The sequence below is a fragment of the Acipenser ruthenus genome, chromosome 2, assembly GCF_902713425.1.
Source record: "Acipenser ruthenus chromosome 2, fAciRut3.2 maternal haplotype, whole genome shotgun sequence".
Lineage (NCBI taxonomy): Eukaryota > Metazoa > Chordata > Actinopteri > Acipenseriformes > Acipenseridae > Acipenser > Acipenser ruthenus.
The window spans coordinates 16645742-16659857 of record NC_081190.1 but is presented as its reverse complement, the minus strand read 5'-3'; the positions used below and the strand labels follow the sequence as shown (position 1 = coordinate 16659857).

General features: G+C 36.0%; 1 protein-coding gene across 4 annotated transcripts in view; it reads left to right on the top strand.

Annotated features, from left to right (window-relative positions):
• LOC117403723 (kinesin-like protein KIF2A) overlaps positions 1-14116 on the top strand; it is a 42812-nt gene that overhangs the window by 14176 nt on the left and 14520 nt on the right. For 2 of the 4 annotated variants that reach the window (XM_034904694.2, XM_034904680.2), the window contains exons 2-8: positions 3567-3661; positions 4519-4644; positions 4996-5050; positions 5722-5823; positions 6021-6121; positions 7751-7822; positions 12451-12546. In XM_034904694.2, the coding sequence (XP_034760585.2) occupies positions 3567-3661; positions 4519-4644; positions 4996-5050; positions 5722-5823; positions 6021-6121; positions 7751-7822; positions 12451-12546 (647 nt within the window). The remainder of the gene's footprint in view (positions 1-3566; positions 3662-4518; positions 4645-4995; positions 5051-5721; positions 5824-6020; positions 6122-7750; positions 7823-12450; positions 12547-14116) is intronic. The other 2 variants (XM_034904699.2, XM_034904685.2) reach the window with 1 other exon arrangement.

Sequence of the window (14116 nt, the reverse complement as noted above, 5' to 3'; positions counted from 1 at the left end):
TTATTCATCTTGCATCTTGTTAATACTGTACCACCTAACCATCACTATCTGTGAAACACAGTGTGGAAATCCCTGCCTAAAACAGTAATAATAATAATAATAATAATGATAATAAGGATCAAAATAATAATATAAATACATTGATTTACTTACCACTACATGCATACCTGCTGTAGGTCAAGCTGATTGTTGCTCCAAAATTGCGTTTAACATCACTGTGCGTTTAAAAACGCTACTTAATTCTATTACCACATGGACTGGATACCATACCACGTCTACTACAGCATCACCACAGAGTGCGCCACGGAAGGGCCAGATAGACCGAGCATAACTCCCGCCCCAGTGTCAATCTTTCTGTTGGACTAATTAAAAAAAAACTACTTGGAGGCAATTGCCAAATCCCTTCCTTTTTATAATTGTTCTCACGTGAAGGCGGTATGCATGCATAGATATGAAATGTATTTAACTTATTTTCATATAAGTGACAGTTTTCAATGATTTTTGTTTTGAGTACTCAAACTTATCCCTACTAATATATTGTATGAAAAACTTTGGAAAGATCTTGTGGGCCATTCCATATGAAATGGATGTTTTTTTTTTTTTTTTACCTTAAATCATGCCATTCACCAGCCTTTGCATTTGGTAACAGCATTTGCAGGGATACTTATTTTCCATTCTGGGGACTAGCAAATTACGTTTTTCAAAATTAACCAATTCCGTTTTTTCCCACTTTCTATCAATTTCTTAATAATTTAAATGTGGCAGTTGAATATAATTATAATGTTGATAGTTAAAATAAGCCTTTTTTTAAATGTATTTTTATTAAAGCCAAGATTTTCAATCAGACTCTTACTGCTGTAATAATAAGTAAAGCACCTGAAGACACTTAAAACATGTTTTAAACACTGTTTATAAACAACACTTGGCTCATTGTTGTCATTAAAATAAGCAGGACAAATTAATTATATTACAACAGTTCAAAAAACAAATGTCCAGAACTCGTGTGAGAGAATCATATTTGCAGTCTTCCACTGACACTAGTTCAGTCTTCAAATTAAGGTGTTTTTGAAAAGACCTTTTTAGCTTATTGCTGGCATTACAATAACAGTACAGTTGGTGCCCCCTAACTGGAATACTGATAATTGATTGCTGCTTAAATGGGATGCAACTCTGGGAGATGGTTCTTCCCAATGCTATTTGTTGTTTTAATTGGGACATAATTTCTTTTAATTTGGATACAGTATTTTCAAATGATGAATGGACATTGCTTTTCAGAGCAAGACAGGTCACGTAGCACAGTGCAGTAACGTGATTACGCTTTGACTTGCATAAACCATGTTGAACTCTTGACAAAGGAGGAGTCTCTTGTGGTTTCTCAGGCTGTTGTTGCAAAGAAAGTTGGTGTGTCAACATCGCAGGTGTGATTTAATTTGTTTAGGAATAAAAAAAAAAGTGACTTATTTTAAAAGATGTATTTAACACTTAATCCTAATGTGATGTTATTTCATTCTTTTTCTTTTCATTAAGAATCAAAAGTGTGATTAAGGTTGTCTGAAGTGCATGTTGTTTAGTTGGGACAACTGCTTGTTCGGGATGTTTTTCCTTCCGCCAATGCGTCCCGATAAAGCGGCACAAACTGTACAAAAATATGAAACAGTTTAGTAACAGTCCAGCAATGTCATGTGAGAGTAATCCTGTTTACAGCACTCCACAAATGAAGTTTAGTGTTTTACTGGCATTACAATAACCAGGATAAAATATGAAACACTTGATTAAAAAAAAAAAAAAAGGCATTGACTCGTTACTACACAGGTTCTCTGCTGTGTACCACCTGATTGTAAATTAAATAGCGCCCCTTTTTAATGTAAATGCATAATTAATTGGCTAAATTTAAGAAGAGGTGCGTAGTGTAGTGACTACATCTAGTAAAGCGATCAGTTTCCTTTAAGGAATGTATAGCTAGAAAAATAGCTGAGCTTGTTTCTTTATCATCAGATAATTATAATTTAATAAAGAAACGGTCATGGTTTAACATGGCAAATTATAAATGCAGGTAGAGTGGAAAGAAATCAACTAAACAATAATTAAATACACAATTAATTTAGCTTACTTACTTCGGGAAAGCCCCGCCTTGAGTACCATAGGTCTAAGTTTTTCAGCATAGAAGAACACAGTGCTTTGCATTTGTTGCATTTTTTTAATTTTATTTTTTTGCTTTCTTGTTCTCTACGTGTTTACGACTGGCAATGTGATCTTAATAGTATTGACTCATTTCTTTATTTATTATTATTATTATTATTATTATTATTATTATTATTATTTATTTTTTAGCAGACGCCCTCATCCAGGTCGACTTACAATTGTTACAAGATATCACATTATTTCTGCATACAATTACCCATTTATACAGTTGATTTTTTACTGGAGCAATCTAGGTAAAGTACCTTGCACAAGGCTACAGCAGCAGTGTCCCCCACCTGGGATTGAACCAACGACCCTCCGGTCAAGATTACAGAGCCCTAACCACTACTCCACACTGCTGCCCCATGATCAATCGAATGACAGCAACATTTGCAGAATAGTATCCTATCATCCTCATATAGATCAGAAAATGTATAACTCTGTCTTTTGCTGAAACATTGCATTTTTTTTCTCCGTTGGTGCAGCTGCCATGTTGAGTTTCAGCAGAGACATGTGAGGTGAAGTCACATGACGAATTAACTCAACTTGGCTGGGTGTAGTGCAAAAAAAAACCAAAACAGACAACACTGCAGAATTCCATTCCCAAAATGCCTAATTCCGCGATCGTGGAAAATCAGTAGCCCTACATTTTGGAGCATGTTACTGTAATATAAAAATAAATAAATGCAAAAATAGTATATATTTTAGACGCTCCCATTTGTTTGTCTATAGCAATATTTATTTCTAAGCAACACAATGTGGTAAGTTGCTCAAGCTGCCAGAGGGTAAACATTGCAAGTTACTCCAACCTTGCATTTACAAATTAAAATAATACAAAGTTCAGGTATTGTTTTAAGTACTGTGACAGGGCAGAGGCCCTGCACACGGATTGTATTTTGTGGCTGCTTTGCACTGCCACAAGGTAATTGTTTAATTGCTTCATTGCTTATTGAGCCAGGATCATTATCACCTGGCTCTAATTTAATTAGAAACACCTGCTGGTCAATGTCTGTTAGCTGTCTGTGTGAAGGCTAAGGCCTTGGGAGAGACCTGTGTTGGAACCTTAAGAGAAGGTAATGTGTTAATGCTTGTAAAGTATGTGTGTTTTGTTGAACCAGTAAACGGCGTAGCTTTCTGGGGATAGTTCAACTTGTAAAGTTTAGTTACTATTCCTGGGAGGAGTTGGACTTTTTTGTTTTGTTTTGATTTATTTTGTGTGTGTAAATAAATATACAGGCAGTGTCCTGAAAGTGGCAATGCCTACCTCACTTTGCCACAGTACCTAAAGTAACACCTGACAAAGTAAGCCAAATGTGGTATTAGTGAATTGTAAGTGTAGTAGTTTGTCAAATGTATTTAAATCTCATAACTTGTTTCTCTTCTAGGACGAATACATCAGGCTATGGTTACATCTTTGAATGAAGACAATGACAGTGTTACTGTTGAGTGGATTGAGAATGGAGATACCAAAGGCAAAGAGGTAAAATCAGAATCTGGTTTTTATTTATTGAATAATTCAAAATGGACAGAAGGATTACTTTAGATGGAGTAACTTGGCTTAGTCGAACTTCATTAACCTTTGAAATATGGAAAGCCTTAGGAACAAGATGTGCCTTTTTTAATTTAAATAGCATATTTATATTTTATTGATCCTAGTGAAATGCTGTCAAATTCACATTATTTTTGGTACCCCAAACATGACCCCTTTTAAGTGTCCTCAAAACAAAATGGGATGCTGCATTGGAAATTCCATTGTTTAACCTTAGTGAATAAGTATGGATACACCTAAAATAACTTGTGTGTGGTAGAACAATTCAAATTGTGACAAACATTGTATAAGTAAAGGAAGAACTATTGTGGTGACATTCATAAGACAAGACTGTGACAGTAAACAGACTTCATTTCAACTGATCTCCACCCAGTTGGACAAAGTCTTCTAATATGGACCAGTTGTAGCAGTATTTCACACAATTGAGTTGGATTATCTCAAGGGAAATTTCAGGCCTCCATTACATAGGTAACTTGCTTCTAAAAAGACACATATTAAAGGTTTTCCAGAGCGGAGTGATCCAGGAATAATAGTCACAGGAACAAGTTATATTATTAATGCTAGCTTCTAGTAATTCTTAATGCGAGTTATTTAAATTCAGCTAAATTATACAGTTAATTCCAATGTACATGCTGTTGTAAGAATTGCCTAAAATGCCTGGAAGTTGTATCTATTGTACTGTATAATTTGTGTAATATTTCTTGGAGGATAATGTGGTTATTAAGAATCATTAATGGTGCAAAAAAGAAATGTTAAAATACATGGCTAATGTTTCCATTTTATAACAGATTGATTTGGAAAGTATATTTGCACTAAATCCAGACATTGCACCTGATGAAGAAATTGCGGTAAGCCCTGAAACCCCACCACCACCGCCAACGCCAACTTCTGCCAAAGTTAACAAGATAGCAAAGGTTTGTATCCTGATGCTGAGTGTGAAAATGTCCCATTGCTGGTGGTATTGGAACATTTGAGCTAGAATCAGTTTTTATTCAGAATTGCTTATTTTACAGAACTAAAACAAAAAATTATCTTAAGTTTATTTTTTAAATCTTTTTTTTTTTCTAAATTAAGTGCTTCAACAATAAAATATAAATGCTTATGATTTTGTCATAATGAACAAATTATTATAAAATTGGAACCTTGGTTGGGTCAAATAGACCCGAAAGAGATTAAGTTTAAAGTTACTTAAAAATCCAATGTTTCTATAAGCTGCTATTCTGAGGCAGTATTCCTAATTATTTATACATTTTCAACCTTTGTAGAACCGACGCACAGTAGTTCCCATTAAAAATGAAACGCCTTCCAGAGACAACAGAGGTAAGATTCATCTTTACTGTTGGATCTCGAAACACTGTATTTTGAAAGTAAATTGTTATTAAATATTCGTTTGAGGGGAGCTTAATTGTAATTCTGCCACCACTACTTCAACTGCTAATATAAGGCAAAAATCTAACGGCACCATTCACTTAAGATTGCTGATGTGTTGTGGTTATGTGACTTTTTGGTTTCCGGATCATTAAGAATGCTTTAAGGCTTCATACTGGATACACAGATGTATTCTTATAACTCTAGGTTAACTGGGACTTGCCAGAAAAAAAAATACAAGTTTGGATTAATCCAAAAAAATAAACCATCAAATAATTAACTTATTTAAAAGGCACATTTTAATGTAATTTGAATAAGTGACCTTAACATGCGCCTCTTCAAATAAATCTTACAACTTAGACTGAAATGATTACCTGCCGACGGACAGGTTAGTACATAACTCTAATGCAGTGTAAGCTGCAAGGGAAAGCTCTACTGTCTGAGGTTTTAGAAAAGCGTTAATGGGTGTTTTGGTGACCAGGCTCTTGCAGTACAGCCATCATGATGTGAAAGTGCTAAAAGAGAATTTAGGATTTAAATTGAAGACACTTTGGTAAACTATCTTGCCTATGTATTTATTTGATTATTTCTTTACATTAACAACACATCATTTTGTTTTGTAGTTGGGTCTGCTAGAGCAAGGCCCAGTCAACTTCCTGAGCAATCCCCAGCAGCACCGGCGCCGCCTCTGACACAGCAGCAGCAGCTACAGCAGCAGCAGAATGGTAGTGTTACAGATATATCGCCAGCTCGGCAAGCAAAAAACCAGTGGGGGGTGGGGGGGGTGGGGGGGGTGGGGGTTGTTTCTGTACGCTCTGTCATTCACATTGCAAGAGTTCAAGTTTTAATGAAAGTAAAATGGAAAGTTGCAAATGTTTAAAAAAAATTAATACAAATAAGTTGTCTGGTTTATTTTTCCTAGCTCGTAGAAAATCAAACTGCGTAAAGGAAGTTGAAAAACTACAAGAAAAAAGAGAGCGGCGAAGGTTACAGCAGCAAGAGCTGAGAGAGAAGAGAGCACAGGTATGTATTTTCGTGAAAGCATTACGCATGGGAGACAGTATAGTAACTGGAGTTGTATTTTGAGTGAGTGAATTACATGATTTCCATTGGAGGATGGAGGAGGTATGTACATGCAAGTTTTCTTTTGAGGCATAGGAAAGGTCAGATGCTAATGCTAGATTTCTAATGAAGGACTTGTACCATACAGTAGAGGTTAAGAAACAATCACAAGATTTCCTGTTGAACTGCCATGGTGTCTTGCGGTGCTGTAAAACACACAAGATGTTTTCGAGCTTTAGTTATGTTACTTTAATGAGACACTGTTTTACCTTTATTCTGGGTAAACGCTCATCAAAGCAGACAATGCACTTTTTGTAGAAGGAGATATCTGGATACTGTCAAATTGGGTCTTTTTTTAAAACATTTTTTTCTTTATTACTTGCAGGAAAAACAAGAAACCTAAGCATTACTAGAGCTTGCAGGGTATTTGGAAATTGAATGATAAATGTTAGAACTATTTTGGTGCAATTATGTTCTGTTTGCAGGTTCTTATGCATGCCATTTCAAAAAGAAAATCATCCGATGAAGAGAATTTACAACAGTTAGAAAATGGCTGCTAGTTATATGGATGAGGAAACTGAAATAAGCTTTTTTTTCACTGGTGTCCAGCACTCCTTGCATCTAATTATTTGACCTTGATTGTTTGTCTAATCCTTAATCTCCCTGTTAACATTTTATCAATTAATTGATGGCTATTTCCAAATAATCTGGTGGTTGACGTCAAAACCTATTGTACTAGGAGCAATATATGGGCAGTGCATTCATTTTCATATCCATTGTGATTAACACCTACTAATCATTAGTCTTTATAAAAGCGAAGCCCTTGACCCTTGTTTTAAAGTATTGATGTTTAACTACATACAAGTATCTTGTCTGAATCTATTTACAGTTAAACATTTGATACCTCTCTGGTATGAGATTCTATCCAGTGCTTATTCTTTTCACACAAAGCTGTGGCGCTGGCACTGCATCACTGACCTGCACATTTAATCTGCTTGCTATTTTCATCTTCAGCTCTTCTGTTGTAATGCTTGATAATAGCTTGTGACTGTCAGTATTGTGATAGCGTCAAGGCACTGTGCTGAAAATGTATGCTTCTTGCATTAGGTCTCAAGTACACATTTTCCCAAAGATCTACAAGTGTGCTAAGGAAACTTTGATTTAAAGAACATTAGTTCTTACCCCTTGTATTTAGTAAAACAGGTGCATAAACAAATTTGGTATTCTGTAATGCATACCAAAACAATGTACAAGATTAAATGTGTTCTGCTTATCATTTCAACTGCATATGACTTAAACACATTGCCAGCCTGGAATCCTACCTGCTTTCAAGGATAGATTTAATAGAAACTGGACAACCTTCTATACTGGAAGGTTGTAGTTCAATTTGCTTCTGAATTTCACTGATCATCTTCAATCTTTGACTTTTTTTTCTGCTTGGTTCATCTTTAACAACGCCTGCCATTCTAGTTATTCATAAAGTTTGACCTCCCCAAAAGCGCACAACAATCATGCTTTGCCAATGTCGCCCCCTTCTTTTACTGTATTTATTTCTACTGTACTACCTGTCATTTCTTTACTTGTATTCAGCAAAGAGGGGTGGGACCAAAGTGGCCAGAGGCAAAAGGAACAATCGCAACGAAAGAGAAAAGGGGAAAAAAGGTGATTTTAAAATAGATATAAAAGTGACAAGCGAAAATTAGGAAGAGGGAATTTGATAAAGGGTGTAGAAATAAAAAGGAGCAATGGATAATAATATAGATGAGACAGGAGGAATAAAAAGTCAAAGATAAAACTGTTTTAATGGTATTTTTATTTTACATATTCTTCTTCCCAATTCTATGAAATGTTAAACTTCCACACACCAAAAAAGAAACAAAATAGATAAATATTTGTAAACTTGCAATTCACCATCATTAAGCATTCCTATGAGAAGAGCAGCTCATATATCTTAAACCCTTTGAAGTGCAGGCTTCATATGTTTTCAGTTTGATGCGCACACTTCATATATTTGATGAAAAATTCACATCCATTTTTGTAAGTTTCACGGTCAGAACATTAAAAAAAATCTTTAATTTCAGTTTCAGCTATTTAAATCTTAAATTTCACAGTTGTGTAACAAAGCATGAACATGTATTTAAAGACAGCAACATACAAACATTTAAAGCCCTGAAGTTAACAAAGCAGGTGACTAACAAAGTTACTTACTTAAGTCAGTGATTGAATGTGAGCATGGAGCATGCCGCAGCTGTTTCTTTATTCATTCCCTCTGTCTGCAGTGTCTTTGTCTTTGATGGCTCTAGTCTGAGTCTAAATGGCACTAGATTGTTGCTTGATGAATGTGATCCAACTAAACATTGCAGGTGGTACAAAGTAGTTTGCCACCATCACCATGTAGAATCTGGCTTCTAAATTATTTTACAGTATCTGCTGCAGTAATTATTGTAGAATATTTTGATTTATTTTGGACACTCATTTTACACATTTTTCACTCGCTTAACGGTACCAGTTGATCTCTAGGATATACCCGCCCCGGATGGCCATATCTACCAATTAGTGAGTGAGCCTGAGTGGTTATTGGCTGCTGTCAAGTGTCAATCAATAAATCCTGTCCAGTTCACTATGAGCTTTCTTTTTTAAATTGAAACAAGCTAATAATCACATCAGGAACCTGTAACGGTATGCATAACTTTAGGGCTGTAACTTATGGTACATTTTGACCTTCGAATGTTCGGAACACATTACTGAACGAAGGTTCGAACCTTCGATTAGTACTAAGTTGCATAATTTACTGGTGATGTCACCATAGCTACTAGTTTATATTTAATTGAAAATCCTATTATTTTTACAGGTAAGCCATATAAATTGAATAAAACATTTACATGTAGTTTAAAAATACGGTATAAATAACAGTAATGCTGTTTTTATAATTTAATTAAATACACATTGTTTATGTACACGTAATTGATGTTGCTTGCGATACTCTTACATATACAGCAGTGTTGGACAATCCATGCAATTTTCTGTTATCGGCATGATTTCCATTACATGACAGTAGGTGTTAAAATTTCATGCTGATATTGGACTCCGCTCTTGCCAAAATAAGCACCAACTAAGACACAGCTTCTTTTACTGTAAACTAATGTGAACCATCTGCGTTTCCTTCCATCTGATGATGTAGATATCCTTCTGCCTGGTGTTCATGGCTGAAGTGTAATGCTGGCTCCAGGGATCAGCCTGTTTTGCCTCCCTGGCACATCAGCACACACAACGGCTGCAGTGCTGGCTCCAGGGATCAACCACAGTGCGGCCTCCCTAGCGCATCAGCATGACAACCGTCTGGACTGAACTGAGTAGGGCACTTATCTGGGGTCTTAAAGTGGGCACCTTCCATCCTTGGTGTTTCGTCGACTAACCCACAACGCCTTAAGAGGGCTCGACAGTGATTCTGGTGTCCCAGCATCACCCCTCTTCATCTCCCACTTATCTAAGCCCAGCTTACTTACCTTCCTTTCCATCAACGTTGCTTTCTTTCTGCTTGAGGTCCCCAACCAGAATCTTTTCATAAATGATCACAATAATCATGATTATCCGCTGAATAAATAAAATCTATAATATTTCTTGTGTCTTGTTATTGCTAACTTGTTTACAAAATCAAAAAGAAAATAGCGTTTCAAAAAATGATTTCTAGTTGATACAAGTTTTAAATTGCGATTTTAAAAAAAGAATATCAGCTGCTGCAACTTTTTTTTGCACAACGCTGGATATCCCGATTGTATCTTTATAACATTTATTCCCCTGGTCCCACCCTCGTATGTTGAAAACAAATTTTCTTAAAAATGCAACATAGCTCAATGAAATACTTCAGACTGGGTGAACATCATCTTTTTGCAAACTAGATAAACGAGTTTCTCTGTTTTCTGTCTTCTGTCTTTCTGAAACCCGTTTCTAGGACAGTGTAGAGGCACCTGCACCTTTTAACTCTTGTTTAATTTTTTTCTAAAGGTGCAGTGCTTAGTTGTCGAAATTTAAAGTTATTGGTGTTACAGCTTATATTTTATGTTTCATACTACTTCTGCCATAGCACTTTTCTTACAATGTATTGTACACTACGTATTCAGTATATATTTTACTGAAGCAATACAATACATACATGTGTTTGATATAAAGTAATTTGTATAGTAATCATCAATAACTATACAGGGCTCAAAATTAATGGCGGCAATTGCTGTGGGTGCCCTTCTGAATTGCCTCGATGCCCATCAAAATGTATGTTGATTCATGGCAATTCTGGCTGCAGTACCCTTTTTGCTACAGCAACAAAAGATGTCTACATACCAAATTAGGAAGTGTTGGGGGGTGGGGAGGGGCTGGGGCTGGGGCTGGGAGGGGGTGGGGCTGGGCGATGAGGGGGAGGGGGATGGTGCAAAGTCTGAATTTTTTCACCATATTAGTTTAGAAAAATGTAAGATAACCACTTATAAATAAGTTTCTTTAAGGTTAAAATGTATTTACTGTAACTCACTTCAATTTGGTTAAATTGTCATTATTCCCGTTATTTTAATTTCCATTTTTATACCACAACGAAAACAAGGTAGGAAATACTTTTCTACATTGTATTACTGTTTATTATAATTGCTTGTCCATCGTCTGATAGATAAGTTTTTGTTTTTTCAGTTCATCCATAAATGCATGCAGCACCTCCTGCATTTTGTATGGTACATGTGGTATTTCAGAGTTTAGCTTATGTTAAACTGTAGAATATATGCTATTAAAATTGAACAAAATGGTCCCATGGCTTGTAGCGGTAAAAGCCAGTGCCTTCAGCGCAGGGAGCTACGTCCCGCAGGCTCCAATTGAATGGAGGTTGCTGAGCTGGCTGGATGCCCAGCGGCAAATGCAATTGTCCAGATTTGGACAATTGGAGGTTTAATTTCCTGGTCATGGATCTTGCCACCTCTCGGTGCACGGCTATGCTGAATTGCTCTCTGTACGTCTCTGTGATGACAGCTATGTTCTTCCGAAAAAGTCACCCTCATACCAGCAAGCTAGTAGCCACACAGGACAGTTCATACAATTAAAAAATGTACAGAGGCAGCTTTTACGCAATTATATTATACATTATTATTATATCCGTGCTTAAACATCAGACCAAAATGGTTCTACTAATTGTGTCCATAGTGCATAAAACTTGGTGGTTCATTGACACTTACTAACTACTGTATGTAATATGCATTTACAATGCTGCTGAGATATCTAAACTTTACACATGTGAAAAGCAGTAGTGGCCTGATGTTCTTATTTTCAGTATTTAGATGCATTTCAAATAAGCAAGACTGTAATCATGTTACCATTCCAGAATTCAATATTCATGATTTTGAAAGCCAATTTATTTTTAATGTATGTTGACAATTGTATTTATTTAACATTTTAAATGTTTTTGCTTGTTTTAGTTTCTTTCAAAATACAGGCAGTAGTGCCCCAAGAAGTTTATTTTTATTGCAGATTTCATGCCAAATCAACAAAGTCCCAACTTGACCCAGAGATTCACATTGATACTGTAGTGGCATGAAGGCAGATTGCCTACATGCAGGTGTCACATCTTAATAAAGCATCCCCGTGAGGGCAGCTTATCTGTATTATATTAAAATGACATGTGACCCAGTGCTGTATAGACTCTGTTTTTTGGGGTAAATTTGGGGTGTATTTACATTTGAAAGACAGCTGGATTCTGTGATTCTCCAAATAAAGTCCCGTTACAGATGTTGTCTGGGAAAAACGAACTGTTTCAATCTTGGATCTTTTTCACATCTATATTTCATTCCCCATAGTGTGTCCCCAGGCTTTTTTTTCGCAAACATTTTATAGCCATTTCAGCCAACTCAAAGTTTAGGCATGGAAAATACATAGTTTTCCATACTTGACAATTCAGACAGGTGTTGTGTGTGTGTGTGTGTGTGTTTTTTTTTTAAATTGGTAGCTCAGATTATGGAGACATCTGTAAACATGTTGAATTTAAAACATAAAGCAGAATGTGGGCTTCATATGACTAATGTTCTTCACTGTTTGGTTGAAATCAGAGGATGGTTTTTTTTTCGGAAACTGGTTCATTTAGCAAAGAAAGCTCATTTTTTTTTAAGCTGACATTTGTATATGATACAATTGTAACGAGTCCTCAAATTGTAGCAGTTATTTGAGTGCCAAACTAATTCCTTCATCATAAATCGTTGTTAGTCATTGTTTAGTGGACAATGTGTGTTTTATTTTTTTATTTTTTTGCTTTCTGACAGGATGTTGACACTACATATCCCAACTATGAAATAATGTACATGATCAGAGATTTCCGGGCAAGTCTTGACTACAGGCCGTTAACAACTGCTGATCTGGTGAGTTGACCTGTTTAACTTAAGAGGCTAATATATGCTAATGATACATAAGTACAGTACATTTTTGGGGGTGGGGGAGTGGTAATACATTTATTTATATTTTTCCTGTAACATGAATCATGATTAATTTCATTGGAATGGAAGTTGATGAGCAAAATCACCAATGTACATGTACCTGTATATGTCCCTTGCTTTTATAATTGTATTACATGATCTGAGCTGTGCTACATTTCTAGCTTTTTTCAAGTCACTCTTTTTAACCATTATTTACAACTCTGGGAAACTCAGCCCAGAATGTTTTGTGCCCTGTATTTCAAAGTACTTCTAACACTAAGCACACTGCTAGCTAACAACCTTCTTATCCTACCTACCTGTTCCACAAAACAATATTGCAAGAAAGAATGCAGAAATCAGTACCTAGAAGTGGTCTGTGAAACTTGTTGACAGCTTGACTGCTGATAGCAAACAGCCCACTAGCAATATCTACAATTTGCAGTCCTACTAATATTAAGCTTGATGTCTTTACACTTGCCAACCCAAGCTGAAAAGTATAGGAATTTGCACATTCATAGAATGAAATTGTTATAGAAGCATTGATAGTTTTAAATAGATCAGGTTTAGTTGCCAAATGTAAATGGATTATAAGATCTGTATACAGTCAGCACTCGGATATCCGTTACCCAGATACACGTCAGCTGCGTTTTACTGCCCTTGTAGGAAGAATAAAATCAAACCCATATATATATATATATATATATATATATATATATATATATATATATATATATATAAATTAATGCACTTGCCCATCGCACGCGATTTCCGACTCCGTCACCAGTTTCAATGTTACAATATACTTATCACATGCCAAATCAGTCTGTCTTGATTGTGCAGTTACACAGCGCTTCCTCCAATTTCCCATGATGAAAATGCAGCAAAAACAAAGCGAAAGAGACAAGCTATGGTAATGTAAAAAAGTTAATCATTAAACAGTTTTAGATACTGTGATGCATTAAAAAAAAATTTCATTTGCAAGTGAACTGTGACATTAGGGCCTTATCGAGCACTATATTCTGCAATTTTGAATACTGACTTTGGATACTGTTTTAATTCTGGAAACTGGTGGTGTTTTAATCTTTTGCTAAATTGCATTGCCTTTTACGTTTAACACAGTTCTGTGCATGGGTGACATTTTGATTTCATTTTGCTGTTGGGTCATTAATGGGGAATTTTAAATGCTGCTACAATGCATACCGGATTTAAAAGTATTGTAGCACTGAGCTGCAGGGTTTCTAGGATATAACAAGACAGACAACAGTTGCGGTTCAAAGCAGTAGGAAACCGCTGTATTTATTATTATTTTTAACACTTAGTGAAAAACTCAACCTCCTCTCTCAATTCCCCTGCCGTCAGGTCCTGCTTCCCTTTCAGAATCTCATCTTCACACACACCCCCAAGTCCCTCCCCATTCCTCACTCATTGGTCCAACACTCCCTATCCCTTACTGGTTGTGTCAGACCTGCTCCCAACCCCCTCAGTGACACACACACAGGCAATCTCTCAGCTCTGT